The sequence below is a fragment of the Pinus tabuliformis genome, chromosome 1_2 (assembly GCF_031772625.1).
Source record: "Pinus tabuliformis cultivar Carrire ecotype Pingquan chromosome 1_2, CPIR1, whole genome shotgun sequence".
NCBI classification, from domain to species: Eukaryota; Viridiplantae; Streptophyta; class Pinopsida; order Pinales; family Pinaceae; genus Pinus; species Pinus tabuliformis.
In genome coordinates this window covers 20934351-20953135 of record NC_142298.1, presented here as the reverse complement: position 1 = coordinate 20953135, position 18785 = coordinate 20934351, and the positions used below count along the sequence as shown (strand labels likewise).

The window sequence follows — 18785 nt, the reverse complement described above, 5'->3', positions numbered from 1 at the left end:
AGGGCCCAAAAAAAAACTGCGAGACTATCACAAAACCAACCAATGTCTAAACCCTCCAAACTGACTATAAAAATCTGTTTGCTAAGACGCTTATCGGTACCAAAGAAGGCATATACCTTGAATCCCCAGATGGACCCAATAATAAAATAAAAGTAATACAAAACAGATTTTGAGTCGGAGCGGTGTAGTAAACATCACTAATATAATTCCCCTGAAATCCACCGATGCCGACCTCTCTGCTCAACATGCCCGGATGATAACCTTGAATTTCCCAAAGATTGTATAATCCAAAATTTATGCCTACATCCAAAAGCTTGCAAGACCTTCTGCCAATCCGACCCCTAAAGAGCTGCTTCAATCTGAGCTGTCCACATCAACGCCAAAGCCAACGGTCCAGGAAGAAATCTCAGCACAAAGACGACTGAGCTTTAATGAGCCACCCCACCAATCTGCACAAACAATCCTGACTGTTGATCCACATAGAGAGATCCAACCGTAGAGAATAATATCGCACCTCACAAGTTAACCAGGCTTTAGTGTGCGATGAAGGGCGGTTTTCCGAACCCTCACTCTGCCACGTGTAGGAAAATGTATGTGATCACTGCAAAATCACTGAAACCATTTCCCACCTAAGAGCAGTAAGATCCTCCAAATACCACCAAGGGAGCGATTTTCCTTTCCGAGGCCCAAAAGTGAGAAGATTCCAGTAGCCAGTGTGACAAATATTCTTTCTACGTCTACTCGAATTTCTGATCTGAGCCTGCCTCCCAGTGAAGAAGAGAGACGTACCATTACACTGGTAGCCTCTGCACTTCCCCCGAAAAAAAGTGAAGACCATCTCACTGATTCCGGGGTAACCAACGACCAACCGAGTTCAACCCCACACCAGACATATTTGCTAGAAACTGGTGACACATATGAAGGCAAAAAGGTTAAGCGCTTGCCTCCCTGGCTTTGTGTCTGAACACTCTCTTATCTTCTTCCTCTTGCTCACAGCATAGAGTTCTCAGTCTACCTGGTCACAACTCTTGCCACTGTGTTGCTGACACCCTGATTGGTAAGAAGATCCGCCAGCTTGTTGGCTTCTCTGCATACATAATGGAAGCTGACAGTGCGCAGATTTTGTAGATGATTTTGGATTCTCTAGAAAAGCCTGATTAATTTCCAGTGTTTGGAGACTTTCTCCAGTGCCATTCCACTATTTATTCTTTTCACTGAGTTGATTATTAGTTCAGAGTTCGCTTCTATTATCACATTGCAGCAATTATCCTGACTTAGAAAATCCAAGCATTGCTCCATAGCCATTAGCTCAACCATGTTATTGGTAGCTGTTCCTAGGTGACAATGGAAGATGAAGATAATATTTCCATTGGCATCCCTAAGTACTCCTCCATACCCCGTGATTCCTGGATTTCCTTTTGACACTCCATCGATGTTGAATTTTAAATATCCTTTTGGGGGAGGATGCCAGAAATTCTTCCCCATGTTTCTTGCCATAACCTTCCTATTGAGACCTTGTGGAGTGAGACCCTATAGTCCTAGCTGTCTGAGAATTCTCCTATCCACATTTGAGGGACGATTAATAGGATGGTTGTAAATAGTGGTTCTCATTGTCTCCTAAAGTTGTTTCAGGATTTTCTCAAATAGGCGATAAGGGGGATTTTGTTCCCCCTTGAAAGTTCTTTTGTTCCTCTCCTTCCAAACATTCCATATAATGAAACGTGGTGTAAGGGCCCATGCTGAGTTGAGAATTTCAAATTCCGAGAAATTACCCCTCCAACTGTTAAGGGTATTGAAGATGCTCCCTCTGTCGCTGTCGGATTATTGAAAGATTTTGGCAAATATTTCCCATACCAGGAGGTGAAAATACAGTTATTGAAAGATGGTCCATTGTTTCTTCATGCTACCCACAGAGTAGGCATCTAGAAGGCCCCAGAACACCCCTCTTCCTGATGTTGTCCCAAGTTAGGATTGTCCTGTGGTATACTAACCACATGAAAAGTTTGATTTTCATCCACCCTTGGTGCCTCCAAAGTTTCTGCCAGCTTTTGTCTAGAACCTGGGGATCTAGATCAAGGAGAATGCTTTTTACTTCTTTAAGATTAAAGGTGCCCTCTTTGTTACTGCCCCATCTTATTTGATCTTTTCCTCCTGAAACTACGATCATCCTTTGATCCACCTTTTTCCTTAGCTCCTCTGCTTTTGTTTTCAAGGGGTTGTTATATCTGCAATCAATGTTTTTCCAGATTCTCCATTTCTCCCTCTACTAAGTATTTTCCCAGAAGTCCTTTACTTTGATTAATCCTTGTAAATATGTCTCAGGCTTAAGGTCGACGAAGTACTCTTTTAACAAAATAGGTTCTTGTTGCCACTTATCTTCCCAAAAAAGAGCAATATTTCCATCTCTGATTTCCTAGAAACTATTTTCTTGGACTAATATTCTGTTTTTCCAGGCTTTGTTCCAGATGTGGGAGCCCTTAATATTACCTGACATTCTTATGAGATCACTAGTTTACCAGGATCTTGCATATTTTTCTTTCCAGATATTTGCCCAATGGGTTTTTGGATTCTGAACCCAGCGCCACCAGAGTTTCGCCCCTAAAACCTTGTTGAGTATTTCCTGATCATCCAAGCCAAGCCCTCCATGATTTTTGGGTCTGAAATTTTTTTCCCAAGAAACTAAGGCCCATTTCTTCTTCAACTCCTCCTTTCCCCAGAGGAAATTTCTTTGTATATTTCTGAATTGCTGAAGGACTCCTTTTGGAGCTGGGAGGGTAGATAACATAAAAATAGGGATGGCTTGCAAAACAGCTTTTGTGAGAACCAACCTGCTTGCAAGATTTAAAGATCTAAAGGTCCATTTACTGACTTTATCCTGCATTTTATTAATCAATGGTTCCCAAATGCTTTTGAGCATTGGTTTATCAGTTAGAGGGACTCCCAAGTATTTTGAGGGAAGGGAATCCCTTTGAAAGCCAAGAATTCTAGAAATATTCCTTTGTATCACAATATTGGTATTAAAGAAAAAGATTTTTGATTTGGAGAGATTAAGTTCCATACATGTGGCCTTTGCAAAGACGTTCAGGATTTGTTTATATGCAGTAGCTTCTTTGCCTGTGGGGACTCCTTGTAGCATAGTATCGTCTACAAATTGTTGATGCATTAGAGCCTAACCATTCTCAGTTAGTTGGAGGCCATTAATCTCACCTGTAACTTAAACATGCTTGATGTACCTACCAAGTCCTTCCATCATGAGAATGAAAAGAAATGGTGAGATTGGGTCTCCCTATTTGAGGCCCATGGAAGGACAAAAAATCTCTGAGGGAGAGCCATTTACTAGAATGGAGAAGCTGGAGGAAGTGATTAAGGCCATCACCCACCTGACCCAATTATGATCAAAACCAAAAGCAATAAGTACTCTCTTCATATATGTCCAGTTTACCTTATCAAAAGCTTTGGCTATATCTAATTGCATGATCATTCCAGCCTGCCTTTTACTACTTAAGGAGTGAACCACCTCATGGGCTTGAATGATGTTGTCTAAAATTTGTCTGCCTTCTACATAACCAGATTGCTCCTCTAACACTAGGGTAGGAAGCAGAGGTTTAAGTCTATTAGCCACTACCTTGGATATTATCTTGTAAACCACATTGCATAGAGTGATGGGTCTAAACTTGTCCAGAGTTTGAGCAATGTCCTGATTTGGGATAAGGGAGATAAAAGAGGTGTTGAGCACTTTCAAAATAGTTTTTTTCAACCTGGAATACTCCACTACATTCAATATATCTTGCTTTACATTATTCCAGCATGCTTTAAAAAAATCCACATTAAAGCCATTCGAGCCTGGTGCTTTTCCATTTTTCATTTTCTTGAGGACATCATCTACCTCCTTTTCAGAAACTGGCCTGTTTAGATTGAAATTATCCTCTCTGGAAACCATCTTTGGTGTATTTTTAGTTATCTCACTAATGGATTGTTCTCTATCTGCATTGCTTTCCTAAGTAATGCTTCGGAAATGTTAAACAAACACCTCTTCAATATTCTCATGGGAGGTGAGAAGATTCCCTTCTACATCCCTAATTGAAGATATTCTGTTGTGCATTCTATTCGCCATGGTGGACTTGTGAAAAAATTTCGTGTTACGCTCCCCTTCTTTTAGCCATTGAACCCTAGACTTTTGTCTCCAAAAAATTTCCTCTTGTTTACACAGATTATCCCATTCTTGATGATATTTATCCACTTGGTTACTTTTGACTCTATCAAAACCATCCTTGGTCAAAGCTTGGTTGAGAACCTTCATTTTATTTTCAACCGATTTTTTCTCCACAAAAATGTTGCCAAAATCCTTTCTGTTCCAATCCTTAAGTCTGAGTTTGATAAGCTTTAGTCTTTTATGTAGAAGAAACATTCTTGTACCCTGAATCTTTAAATCTTCTTCCCACCATTCTTTAATATTGTTGAAGAAATCTGGATGGGAGAGCCATGCATTTTCAAATCTAAAAAGTCTATTCCTGAGAATGCCCATACCTTTGATCTCCAGAAGGATCGGCCAGTGATCTGAGCCTCCAAAGGGGAGAACTTCCATTATTATTTCCTTGTTTGTTAGCATCAGATCCTCTGAGATCATGAATCTATCTAACTTAGAGGCAACCTGAGACTCTCCTCCTCTTTTATTGTTCCAAGTAAAGAGGCCTATATTTGTTTTCGTATCTACAAGGTTCATATTATCTATAAAGGTTTGAAACTCTAAAGAGTCTCTACTAAGAATTTTGATTCCTCCTCTTTTCTCCGAAAGAGATTTGATCATGTTGAAATCACCTCCCATGATCCAAGATATTCCTATATGTCTGTTTTTTAGATCCACCAGTGAGTCTAGAAACTTGATTTTATCATCTATTCTTTGAGGTCCATAAACATTTGTGACCAGATAGTTAAACCTATCTCCTACAGGTTGAATAACCACTGATAGATAGTTCCTTGTAGCTTCAGCATCTGTTATGCTGATTTTTAGAGGGTTCTAAAGGGTAAGAATTCCCCTCGCTGAGTCCTCTGCTTTTACCTTTAGAAACTCAAATCTACTGAGCCATTTACTATGGATTTGCCTTAATTTTTGAATGGAACATTTCGTTTCTTGGATAAAGATAATATCTGACATTTCTTGCTTCATCCTATTACTAAGGATTCTCTGCTTTCTTTTACTCCTAGACCTCTGATATTCCAAGAAATCAACTTCATGATTAAAGATTTGTAAAGGAGTAGCTGGCTAGATCTTTCATCTTACCTAAGTCTATCATTAACTTGCCACATTCCATCAAGAGTTCATTCTATTTTTTCCTGCCTCTTTTCTCACCTGGGTTTCTTGTTGCTAGTTTTGGAGTTGTTTTCATCATCTTCACCCCTCTGTTATCCTGCTTATCTATATATTTTGCCTTCTCCATCTCTTTAGCCTTTTTTTTCCATAAAAACAACTATTGTATTCTATTGAGCTCTTCTTGCGATACCGAATCCATTCCTCCCATGGCTCCTTGGATCAAGAACCCTTCGAGATCTAGGTTTTCTTTATCAAGGATCTCTTATAGCTCATGGTCCTCAAGTCCATTTCACTTTGGGTCATCTCCTGATCCATCTCAAGTTCTGTATCACTCATCATGGTTTCTTTCTGATAATTCGTTCCCTGAGTCTGGTAACGTTCTGTTTCCTTTTCCTTTTCCCCCAAATTTCCTTCCATTGCTTGATCTTCCTTTGTGATATCTTCATTTTCCTCAAGAACTTGGAACTTGTTTTGACTGGCCTTTAGCCCTTCCCCTTAATGTTGTTTTAGTCCTCTCTTGTCACCTTTTCCTCGATTTACCACTTTCTGATAACTATCAGTTTCCTTCGCTGTGTTGGCCTTGTTGTTATTTAGCACTTTACCGAGTGGAAAATCTCTAAATAGATGCCCATGTTCATGACATTGACAACATCTGAATGGAATGTGCTCATAGTCTACTGTTTGCACCCATTCTTCATCATGAACTTCCAAGATCACTTCATCTAGTAGAGCTCCTGATAGATCCATTTCCACACATATCCTTGCGAAGGAAGTGTATTTCCCCCTTCTTGTGGCTTCAGAAGCTTTGACAAAATGCCCTAATTTATTGACTATGGCTGTTAACGATTCGTTTTGCCAGTAATCAAGAGGTAAGGAATAGAGTCATACCCATACCAATACCGAAGTAAAAGTCTCTCGTTCCGCGACAAAATTCATCACCCATGGCCTCATGTATTGACCAGCTGCTGCCTGGAAGTAGGGTCCTCCTTCAAATACTTTGTCCTTGTCTTCAATATTCGTGAACACCACAATGAAGAATCCCTTTAACCGAAGATGAAGGTCAATGCTCCCTTTAGGTTTCCAGTGATATTTGATCCATGTCTGTAATGCTTTTTCAGTGGGCCATAGTCCCATGAACTTGCAGATAATAGCATAAGTTTTCATGTGGTCCCTATGTGCCTACAGAGCAGGGTGATTTAAAATAACTCTGGGTGTGAACTCAGCTTTGGGTTTGCAGGGTCCCTTTTGTTTCTTGTCTTTAGTACCCTGTTTTTTGTCTTCTACCTCCTTGTCCTTTGTGCCATTGATTTCCTTATTGTTGGCTTCTACTGTTTCCTCTTCCATATTTCTTTTCTCTTCATCCGAAGTACTCTATCATTTTGTAGAGGTTTCTTGCCTCTACTTACAACGGCCTCCTTGAAGGAGGAGTGGCTCTCCCTCCTCTTCGGCCCTCCATAGGGAAAACTGTCTGCGTCTTGTTGAAACCCTTGACGTTCATCTGCGCTGTTCTTGTGCTGCCCAATTATTACTATTTTAAATTTAATATAATAATAATAAAAATAAATTCATAGAATTACACTGATTTAGAAAAACAATAATAACAATTTAAAAAATATAACATGATATTAATAAAAAAATATAATTATATCAATTGAAAATCAACTTAATTATTATTATTATCTAAAATATATGACATGATAATTTAAAAATAAAATAAAAGAATTAATTATGAAAAAACAACATATAATCAATATAATCATTTCCCTTACTTTAACATTTATAAAAACATCTGATATAATTATATCAATTGAAAATCAACTTAACTATTATTATTATCTAAAATATATGACATGATAATTTAAAAATAAAATAAAAGAATTAATTATGAAAAAACAACATATAATCAATATAATCATTTCCCTTACTTTAACATTTGTAAAAACATCTATAATTATTTATTAAATCACTTAAGATCACGTAAATATATCCAAATTGATGCATATACCCCTTAAGATATCCAAAATAGCATTACTCATTTACAAAATAGAAGTAAACGCGCTTGGCTTTTACAGAATAGGTCTTCCTTTTTATAGGATAACACTTCTTGCAACCATGCACGCGATCAGTGATCAAATTTGAAGGGCAAGTCTTAATTTCATTTAGAAGGGCACATATTCAGGTCGCACTTCTATAATGAAAAGCATAAAAAAAAAAAGAGCAATTCAATTGACAACAGTAAATTATTTTCAAATTTCTTTTTATTTTTTCACAGGAAAATGGTGGAACAACAACCCCATGGATGTTGTATATAAGGCAGGTCTGATATGAGCCACAGGAAAATGGTGGAACAACAACCCCATGGATGTTGTATATAAGGCAGGTCTGATATGAGCCACAACTAATATATCGAATGCATTTACCATTAATGGATAAAAAGGAGACCTATATTCCTGCTCCAGTTTAGATAAGGATTAATTTTGTAGGAAATTTTTGTGACCAAAACATTCAAGCCAATATACAAGTAGCTCAATCAAATTTAAGTTTATTGCATGAACGAAAAAATTTAGTAAAATTCTAAACAGGTTTAGGATTCAACAAACGAATGTACAAATGTGTATATGTTTTTGGTATCTCCTTTTTTAATATGAAAACATACCAGGAATTGGGAATCCGCAAACAAATCAAATCCAGTATGTTAGGAAGCTTGTTGAATGCGCTCCTCTCCAAGCATAAATCGTGCTTAAACCTTGCTTGAAAGTCGTTTGCTGAATGATGAATCTATGCTCCTCTCCAACTTAAATCGTCATCAAACCTTGCTTTAGGCAACCTTCAAGCACAACCCAATGAAATTACAGACCTAATACATGGCCCATATTGACATCTAGTCGCTCTCAATTGAAACTACCAAATGTAATGGTATCAAGGGGTAGTTGTGACATAATAATTAATAAGAACTTCTATCATATGCACAATTAAAAAAAACAACTCGAAAAGAAACTCTTGTTTTTGAAATGGGAACAACTGCCAAATGTAATGGTATCAAAAGGTAATTGTGACATAATAATTAACTATCATTTGCATCAGATGTTGCAAAGGAAACGCCGTAAGGCATAAATTGAAGAACACAAATACAACACAAGATTACTTTGATAAATAATAAAAATATATTGACCACTCAAATCAATGCCCCATTAACTGGAACCACTTAGTAGACATATCTATCAACATTAGGATTATACACAATGATCAAGAAATTTCCCATATACAAACAACACCTTCCACAACAACCTTTTGTCACGTCCACATTTTAGAAAATGCCTTGGAACATGATTGGAATCTCCCATATTGTCTTTTTCATTATGCAGATAAATCTTCCCTATTGCTATTTTCATCATGAATATTGTTAGTTCATTGTTGTAAAGTGTTAGTGTGTTAAAATATACAAACAACACGTTCCACAACAACCTTTTGTCACATCCACATTTTAAAAAATGCCTTGGAACATGATTGGAATCTCCCATATTGCCTTTTTCATTACGCAGAAAATCCTTCGATCAAGTCTTGTGTAATGTGCAAGACTAATCTTTGTGGGGAAGTCACCGTTGTACACTATGATCCTTTAGAGCCTTTCAGGATTTTAGACTCTCTTTCAAAATGTTGGTATTTATATCGGGGCCTACCTTCTAAAGAGTGGTTGTTACCGACGGAGTCACAGATGAGGCTTTATTTAATGAGCAAGGAATATTTTCCCTCGTACTCCAACTTTAGAGTACAAGACACTAAAAAGATTATGCAGCTGAAAGTGATCCATCTTCAAGATATTTTTCCTGTCAGTTACGAACAAAATGTTTAAAACCTCAGTTCTGCGAAGAACTCTGTTAAGCTGGAATGTAAGAGTTTGCCTTGTATTTGACAAGAGCTTGAGAAAAACTTCGCAGAGGAAATCGTTCAATAGGAGGGTTTCCTTTTCCCTTTTTTCAATATATCTGTGATCATGAGTTTCCATTAACCCACAAGTTTCTTCGGATCAAGGTCTGATCCGTGAGTATTGAAAACTGTTTTCAGCACAAATTCACCTTAACATAAGCAGGTTTCAGTCTTTTAAAATACATCTCATAAGTCCTGACTAATGAGACAACCGACTAGGCTAAACTGCTGAAACCTATGTGATTCCATTCTAACTAACTTGAATGCATGCTGAGACGAATTGATTCAAGGTAAAATATTTGCAAAAACAATAGTTCCCAGAAGAAAAGGTTTCAAACACGTTGAAGAAAATAAATATGAAGAGATCGAAAAAACATAACTAATTCATATTGAAACGCCTGTCTGCTTAAAGTATTGCTTGCAAAGAAAAACCGAAGATGATTCGTCCTTTTAACTAAAAAGGAAAAATTCCTCCATTTGCTCATACAATGCAAATGTACCTATACTGTTTGTTGAGAAATTGCTGCCATCCATGCTCTAAATGCCTTTAAAGAAGATAATCTTGGGGAGAAAATAAACAATAGCAGGGATATATGCCTTCAAGATTAAAATTGATGAACACGAAGATTGCACCGAGAGTCTTATTCTTTCTGGTGAAACACATCAGAGTGAATCTATTCCATTCACTCAAGTCGACTGGAGGAGGCCATGCCCTTGGTTCGATTCTCACAACAGAGGAATCCACTTTAGGGCATGGCGTAAAATGCCTCTTGCTCACATCCATAAGGAGCTTGGTACTGGCCAGAAGATCCACATTGACAGCCAGACGATTGAAAAGGGAATCACCAGGCTTTGCCACGAGGCGGTGGCCAAATTCCTTTTGAAGCATGAGGGTGGCACTTCGAAACTTGGGCATGGTGGACAAAAGCTTGAAGATGAGCGGAGATGATATCTGGTAAGGTATATTGGCTACACATATGTCAAAAGTTGGCAAGTCTGTTCGTAGTATGTCCCCTCGCACCAACTGTCCATAACAGAAAAGAAAAAGGAGATTGTCATATTAGAGAAGAGCAACTTTGATTTATCGTAATCCCAAAAATTAATAAGGTATCACCAAAGACAGCAATCACAAGGAACAAAAAAGGAATTGCAAGAGACAATTACGAAGACATCACAAGGGAACCTGCAAAGCACATAGCTTAGGCTAACCTTGCAGTAAACAGAATCTCTTTCCAGTGCATTTTCCTTGTAAATCTGGCAGAAATTTTGCCAGAATCTTGGAATTACAGGTTTGAATTGCATAAATTTAATACTGAGGTGCCCAATTGGACATAAGGGGGTAGGGAATCCATCTGCAACATCAAATTTGCAAAAAGAAGAAGTGTTTTATTGCCAAAATTGGCATTTTTCATTGCCAGACAGAAAGTGCAGTACGTTACAAGATTATGGCTTCCCAAAGCACACAGGTACTTTTAAGCATCATTAGATTGGAGAAAGGTAGTAACTGAAGAAAAGAAGGCTGCTATCACATAAGCATGAGGACTTCACCCCATAGCCAGTTTTCATCGCATAGGCATGAGAAATTCACCCTAAACCCAGTTTTCAGATTGGCAAAGATTTGAAAAAGTTTTAATGTATGTGGTATTTCACAAATAAACCTTCTTCAGTATTGTTGTCAATGTAGGAGTTTTTTTTGGTTGATGTTTCCAGTTTACAAATGCAGCAAGCGCACCCTTCTCCATTATGGGATTATCACGATGAACTGAAGTCAGGTCATGCAAAAAGCATGCCCATTTCCATTATGTGAATATCACAACGAACTATAGCAGGCTGACAACAGATATTCGAAAACATATGTCTCAGTGATTGTGGCAGAAGACCTACACCTTGCCCCATCCACATGGAGCCGGAGCCTGAGCCGCTGCTTACACAGGTGCATAGAAGCAACAGCTCATGAAAGGAAAACATGTCTCTGAGGATTTGAAACTTGGGGTGGGCATGAAGAGTCACAATCCATGTGGAATTGACATATTGTTAATGAGGTAAATAAGGTGAATGAATGTAAAAACAAGATGCAAAGGAAATTGGAACTCACCTCCAATCTCTGAGCCATTTCGGTCCCCTTTATGTGTTTGTGAACTACTTCGATCATCCGGGGATCGATCTCGACTGCGATGACTCTGTGGGCAGCCTGCAGCAACTCTAGGGTTATATTTCCAGTACCCGGGCCGATTTCCAAGACGGTATCGCTTTCTCTCATGTCCGCTTTCTCAACGATGGATTTGAGAACACCGAGATTTGTGAGAATGTGGGATTTGTGAGAATGTGCTGCCTGCTCAGTACAGCCTTGGGATCAATCAACTCCACCCACAGACAGTACAAGAAAAGCCCGCCAACAGGGTTAGTGGGACGCATGTAGCACTAGAGAGCCCGGTTCAGCTGCCCTGATGAAACTATTCGATCTGCCAAATGAAACGCCCAAACCATTTGGGCAACCCTTTTGAATCAACGATCAACGGCTGAAATTGTTGCAATCGTCTAACATATAATCGTGTGGCTTACACGATGATAGGTAAGCAGAGAGGGGAGTTGATTTCAGAGGAAAACGCCTTACGGCGTAATAAGAACTTGCATCATATGCACAATTAGAAAAAACAACTCAAAAGGAAACTGTTGTTTTTCAAATGGGAGTTTCTAAAATGGGACTTAAGTTTTAACATGAAAAGAAATTTACAAATTCAACATTCCTAAAATTCTAATTTTTTCATTCCTAAAATTCTAATTTCAGGAAAAATGAAATTTAAAAAAAAATTGACAATTTAACAGCACTTCTTAAAAAATTTTAAGATATTATTCCAATTTTTTTTTTAAATGACAAAAATCAATTTTTAAATTTTTTTTGACTGGTAAAATTTTCTTCTTACTTCTCTGACTTGCCAGAGACCCTTTGAAGGGCTCTGACGTGTTCAATTTTGATCCCTGCACGCGATAGTATTATAAATATGATACTACAATCAACATGATTATAATACTCTTATTATAGATATGAGAAGCAGGGATGGATTCAGATTTTATGTTCTCATCAAGGGTAGAATATAATGTTGTAATTAGCACCAGAAGCGCAAGCGGGGGTTTTACTGCCATCACTGGGATATAGGTAGGCATCCGGGCACTGGTCCATTTTGCAAGTCAGTGCTTTGCAGCTACCGTCGGACGGAGTTAGGGAGAGAGGGACATTGAAACCATCAATTACAGAGAGGTCATAGAAATCATGATTGTTGCTCCCATTCAGAGTATATTCAACCAGCGTTCTAGGAGGCTGTCCCAAGAGTGTACAGCTGAGCACGCCACCGCAGTCACCAGTGCTGCAGTTTCCTTTACCAGAGGCATCGAAGGAGCATCCCGTACGTCCCCAAAATCTGCAAACGCTTGTTCCAGCGGGCACGTCAACACTCCATGATTGGCCCTGCCCCAGCGCTTGACCGCCGCCTACGGGAATTCCTGCGGCCCATACCGTGCATGAACACTGGTTTTGGATCACAAACGTCGCACCCGTAGCTCCTGCACTTACCAAAGCAATCGAATATTTATTTATGATATACGATGCATAAAATATGATGCAATGCAGTCAAGGGATTCCTGTAACCTTACCTTGAAGACAGACGTTAAACATTAACGTTAGTATTGCTGTAACATAAATCGAAACTGCTACTGTTCTTGCCGCCATTGCAACGTCCACCAGCTTATTTCATTGATGAGGTTCTACATATAGACCGCACGAAATGAGGTTCTTATTTCATTGGTCTTAGCGTAGCGTATACGGCACGAAATTCTTATGAAGGTATCGTATAAGAAGGCGCGCTAATCGCTCCTGGACATGCGGGTCACGCCCCCCTTACCCTTATTGTTCCAGATGTTCCGGGTCGTCTTAAACTAGCGATCACGAATTTCCCAAGAAATGCTTATCCAGACTGACGGAGTGGAAAGATTTACTAAGAAAAAGGATAAGCTATAAAGTGTGACGTACAATAAGCGCCGGCAGTAGATACTAAATAAAGCAGCGTGGAAAATTTGCGAAGAAAAAACAAGAAACAGAGAGCGTGAGGAAATTCCCTGGAGAAGAAACAAAGATCAGATGCCATTGGAGTCTGAGTTTAGCACTGGTCATATTTATTTGAGCATTTTATGAATGTTTCTCTATATGGTTAGCGAGATTAATTAATTTTTTTTTTCATCCATTCTAAAATATTCTTTAAAGTGGAAAAATTTACGGATGGAGTGTATGACTGCCTATCAAGATTGACTGACGGCTTGAATTCTCATTTAATGATTCACCAAGAATACAATTTTTTTTGGGTGAAAAGATTAATTTATTTCTTATCGTCTATATATATATATGTAATTGATCTCCTCATAAATTAGTTAAAATAGATTTTGAAATGCTTTATTTAAATCTCTTATTGAAATAATTTTTAAAAGTATACGATTTAAACATCTAATCCATACAATTTTTTTACTTCTAATTACTGTACAACATATTCATCTTTTTTTTAATTATACTAGATTTTATTTTTCCATTTAGAACAAATTTTTTTTTTTTCTTGAGGGGCATAGACGGACTTAAAAACTTACACATTCCCTCATACTTGAGCCTCTCTGCTCAATAAACTTAATAAGTCAAAGGAACTTCGCTCAAGTGGTGTGGTTGCCCTTGTTGCATTTATGAAATAGCTCTATGAAGTTACAAATTGTGTAGAGTGGAGTATACTCATTACCATTAAAAATATATATTATAAACACCAAGGAATAATAATCCCAACAAACTAATATTATAAACCCAAGCAATAATTTAATACTATATACCCAACATATTAATAAACCCAAGGAAATAATATTAAACCATAAGATTTATGTATAAACACAAGCGGTTATAAAACCTAGGATCAAAAATGTAAATCCAAGGAACTAAAAACCCTAGGATTAATATTATAAACTCTCCAATTATAAATTTTGAGATTATAAACCTTAAAATAAATATGTTAAACCAAAATAAACCCTAAAACCAATATTATAAACCAAAATATGAAATGTTAATTTATTCAATTTCACAATACGACATTGATTTTATTACAATGTGATGTATCATTTCAAAATTATTTTTAGACTCCTTGTCACATAGTGACGATGCTTGTCACACTGCAACATTGGATATATTTTTGTATCATTCCAATGTGAGAATAATAAACCTTAATATTAAACCAAATATTATAAACCCCAACATCATAAAACATGAAATCAAAAATCTTAATATTATAAAACCTTGGGATTAAAATTATAAACCCAAAGAATTATTAATATCATAAACCTAGGGGATTAATATTATAAATTATATTAAAAACCCAGGGGATTAATTAAACCCTAGGATTCATGGTATAAACTGAAAGGATCATAAAACCTCGGAATAATATTATAAATACTACAATTATGAACTTTGAGATTATAAACATTGAACCAAATATTAAAAACCAGAATAGACCCTAAATCCAATATCATAAAGCATAATGTTAAACCCTAATTTATTCAATTTCGCAATCTGACATTGAATATATTGAAATGCAATCTATCATTGTGGCAACAACTTTCACATTGTTTGTCATATAGAAACGATATTGGACATATTTTTGCATCATTCCAAGATTACAATATTAAACCCTAATATTAAAACAAATATTATAAACCATAATATTATAAAAGCAAACATTTTAAACCTTGAGATTTTTATTATAATCCCTAGTATTAAAATGATAAGCCTTATGAAAAATACTATAAATTATATGATTAATATTATAAATGATAAGATTATTCTTATAAACCTAATATTGAAAATGTCATTATTATAAATGTAATATTAAATCCTAATCTTATTAAACATAGTATTATAAACTATAATATTATAAACAAATTATTACTAGAAAACTTAATACTAATTCCTTGGGTCAAAAAATGCATGAGTTTAATATTGTAAATCCTTGGGATTGATCTTAATATCCTAAGAAAGTAATATTATAAACCCTTGAGATTAATATTATAAACCCAATGTATTAATAAAGCAAAGATATTAATCTTATGAACCCAAGGGATCAATAAACCAAATACATTAATATTATAAACCAAAGTGATTAATGAGCCAAATAAAATAATATTATAAACAAAAGGCATTAATATTATAAACTCAAGGGATTAGTAAACCCAAGGGATTATTAATATTATAAACCAAGAGTGTAACACCCCTCTATTGTATGTAACACTCTGTTAACCTAAGCTAAGAAAAGCTAGGTCCAAGGTGTAACAATGAAAGTAAATACTTTATTTTTAAATAAATAATGATAATGTAAAACGCTTATGAGACACCAAGATATGCCGTTCTTGCGAAATAAAATCCCATTGGTGAATTGGAATGGATAATTCTTTGATTATACGACTTTTGGATCTAGTTCTATATAAGCTTAATGGATTGGGAGATAAACATCCATTAAGTTACTTTGTTGGAGAAACATACTAAGCTAAGAAAAAATATAAAAGCCTTGCAGGAGATAAAGGAAAGATTTTATGAGGAAAAGCCTCGTGGGAGATAAAGGCAAGCTTTTCTCGGAAAACCCTAGACAAATGAATAAAAAATACCCATGAAAGCGGGGTACCTCCAATGGAAACCATATCATGAAAGAGGGTAATAAATACCCATTGAAGAGATCAACATGAGGAAGTTGATCAATCGCAAGAACTCTGGGCTTAGGGGTGAACTGGAGGAAGTCAGTTTTAGGTTGGTTGGCAGTGCTGAGTTTTCCAAGTGATTTTCTTCACCTAATCTAGTTTCATTCAATTGCTTGGAATGTTATGTATGTGGCTCCTTACTATTTATGTTGTCACATATTTAAACTTATGAGTAGAATTGCATTATGTTATCTCATTATAAATTACTGTTGATGTTGTCTAATTTTTAAGTGTACGAGTATAATTGCATGTCTAATATTTATCATGAGATGGTGGAATAACTATTCATGTGATGACTATTGAATATAAATTTAATCGAAGTTGAATTGGGGGATTAATATTATAAACCTTGGGATTAGTATTATAAACCCAAAGGATTATTCATATCATAAACCCAGGGGATTAATATTATAAATTATATTACAAACCCAAGGGATTAATATTAAACCCAAAGGATTATTAATATCATAAACCCAAAGGATTATTATATTATTAACCTTGGGATTAATATTATAAACCCAAAGGATTATTAATATCATAAACCCAGGGGATTAATATTATAAATTATATTACAAACCCAAGGGATTAATATTAAACCCTAGGATTCATGGTATAAAATGAAAGGATCATAAAACCTAGGAATAATATTATAAATCCTACAATTATGAACCTTGAGATTATAAACGTTGAACCAAATATTAAAAACCAGAGTAGACCCTAAACTCAATATTATAAAGCATAATGTTAAACCCTAATTTATTCAATTTCGCAATCTCACTAAATATATTGAAATGTAATATATCATTGTGGCAACAATTTTCCCAATGTTTGCCATATAGAAACGATGTTTGTCACACTGGGATATTGGACATATTTGTGCATCATTCTAAGATTACAATATTAAACCCTAATATTGAAACAAATATTATAAAAGGAAACATTTTAAACGTTGAGATTATTATTATAATCCCTAGGACTAAAGTGATAAACCTTGCGAAAAATATTATAAATTATATGATGAATATTATAAATGATAAGATTATTCTTATAAACCTAATATTGAAAATTTCATTATTATAAATGTAATATTAAATCCTAATCTTATTAAACATAATATTATAAACTCCAATATTATAAACAAATTATTACTAGAAACCTTAATACTAATCCCTTGGGGCAAAAAATGCAAGAGGTTAATATCATAAACCCTTGGGATTGATCTTAATATCCTAAGGAAGTAATATTATAAACCCTTGGGATTAATATTATAAAGCCAAGGGATTAGTAAAGCTAAGATATTAATATTATAAACCCAGTGTATTAATAAAACAAAGACATTAATATTATGAACCCAAGGGATCAATAAATCCAATACATTAATATTATAAACCCAAGTGATTAATCAATGAGATAAAATAATATTATAAACAAAAGGCATTAATATTATAAACACAAGGGATAATTAATATTATAAACCAAGAGTGTAACACCCTTCTGTTGTATGTAACACTTTGTTAACCTAAGCTAAGAAAAGCTAGGTCCAAGGTGTAACAATGAAAGTAAATACTTTATTTTTAAATAAATAATGATAATGTAAAATGCTTGGAAAATGAGACACCAAGATATGAGGTTCTTGCCAAATACAATCCCATTGGTGAATTCGAATGGATAATTCTTTCATGATACGACTTCTAGATCTAATTCTAAATAAGCTTAATGGATTGGGAGATCAACATCCATTAAGTTACTTAGTTGGAGAAACATGCTAAGTTAAGAAAAACATAAAAGGATTACGGGAGATAAAGGCAAGATTTTCTCAGAAAACCCTAGACAAATGAATAAAAAATACCCATACAAGCGGGATACCACTAATGGAAACCATATCATGAAAGAGGATAATAAATACCCATTGAAGAGATCAACATGAGGCAGTTGATCGATGACGAGAACTATGGGCTCGAGCATGAACTGGAGGAGGTAAGTTCTAGGTTGGGTGGCAGTGTTGAGTTTTCCAAGTGATTTTCATAACCTAATCTAGTTTTCTTGAATTTCTTGGAATGTTATGTATGTGGCTCCTTACTCTTTATGTTGTCACATCCTTAAACTTATGAGTAGAATTGCATTATGTTATCTCATGGTTCATTATTCTTGATGTTGTCGAATTTTTAAGTGTATGAGTATGATTGCATGTATAATCTTTGTCATGAGATGATGGAATAATTATTCATGTGACGACTATTGAATATAAATTTAATCGAAGTTGAATTGGGGGATGGGAGCCTAGTAGGTAATTGTTAATATTGGGTTATGGAGGTATGTGACAAGTTGTATCGGAGCTCTAAGTTCAAATATTGAGGCCTAATGGCCAATCCACCTCTATAAGATATGAGTGAGTGTAGGTCCTAAACTAACTCCTACACAAATGAAGGTTTTTGTTATAAAAGTGCTATAAGAAAAATAATCCAAAAACGATAGTGGTTGAAATTAAATCTTAAAATAGATGGAGGACTTTGAAGTCTTAGCATGTGAATATTATATAGATTACTTACAACCAAAGGTAAATTTGAAATAAGGTTGTTTGAAAATATGGATTTGGAAAGAACTAAAGATTGATATTTTGATGAGGAGTGAAGTTTCTTATACTTATTGTCCAGCATACAACAAATTGTGTTTTCAATTTCATGAAGGGATCAAATAAAAACAACAATAGACCATTGGATCATTATATAATTAATTAGAAAGGAATAACTAACCCTAGTCGTTGTGCAATAAAGGG

General features: G+C 35.6%; 2 protein-coding genes across 2 annotated transcripts; both read right to left on the bottom strand.

The window, feature by feature from the left end:
- Positions 1–9769: 9769 nt before the first annotated feature.
- On the bottom strand, positions 9770–12015 carry LOC149204125 (uncharacterized). The gene is made up of 2 exons (XM_089393207.1): positions 11334–12015; positions 9770–10262 (listed from the first exon to the last, which is right to left on the bottom strand). Exons 1-2 carry the CDS (start codon positions 11496–11498, stop codon positions 9786–9788), a joined length of 642 nt encoding a protein of 213 aa, XP_089249333.1. The 5' UTR covers positions 11499–12015; the 3' UTR covers positions 9770–9785.
- A 155-nt stretch (positions 12016–12170) lies between these two features.
- Positions 12171–13009, bottom strand: LOC149204124 (thaumatin-like protein). Its single transcript, XM_089393208.1, has 2 exons — positions 12890–13009; positions 12171–12799 (listed from the first exon to the last, which is right to left on the bottom strand). The coding sequence occupies exons 1-2, from the start codon at positions 12963–12965 to the stop codon at positions 12321–12323; spliced, it is 555 nt and encodes a 184-aa protein (XP_089249334.1). The 5' UTR covers positions 12966–13009; the 3' UTR covers positions 12171–12320.
- Positions 13010–18785: the final 5776 nt, after the last annotated feature.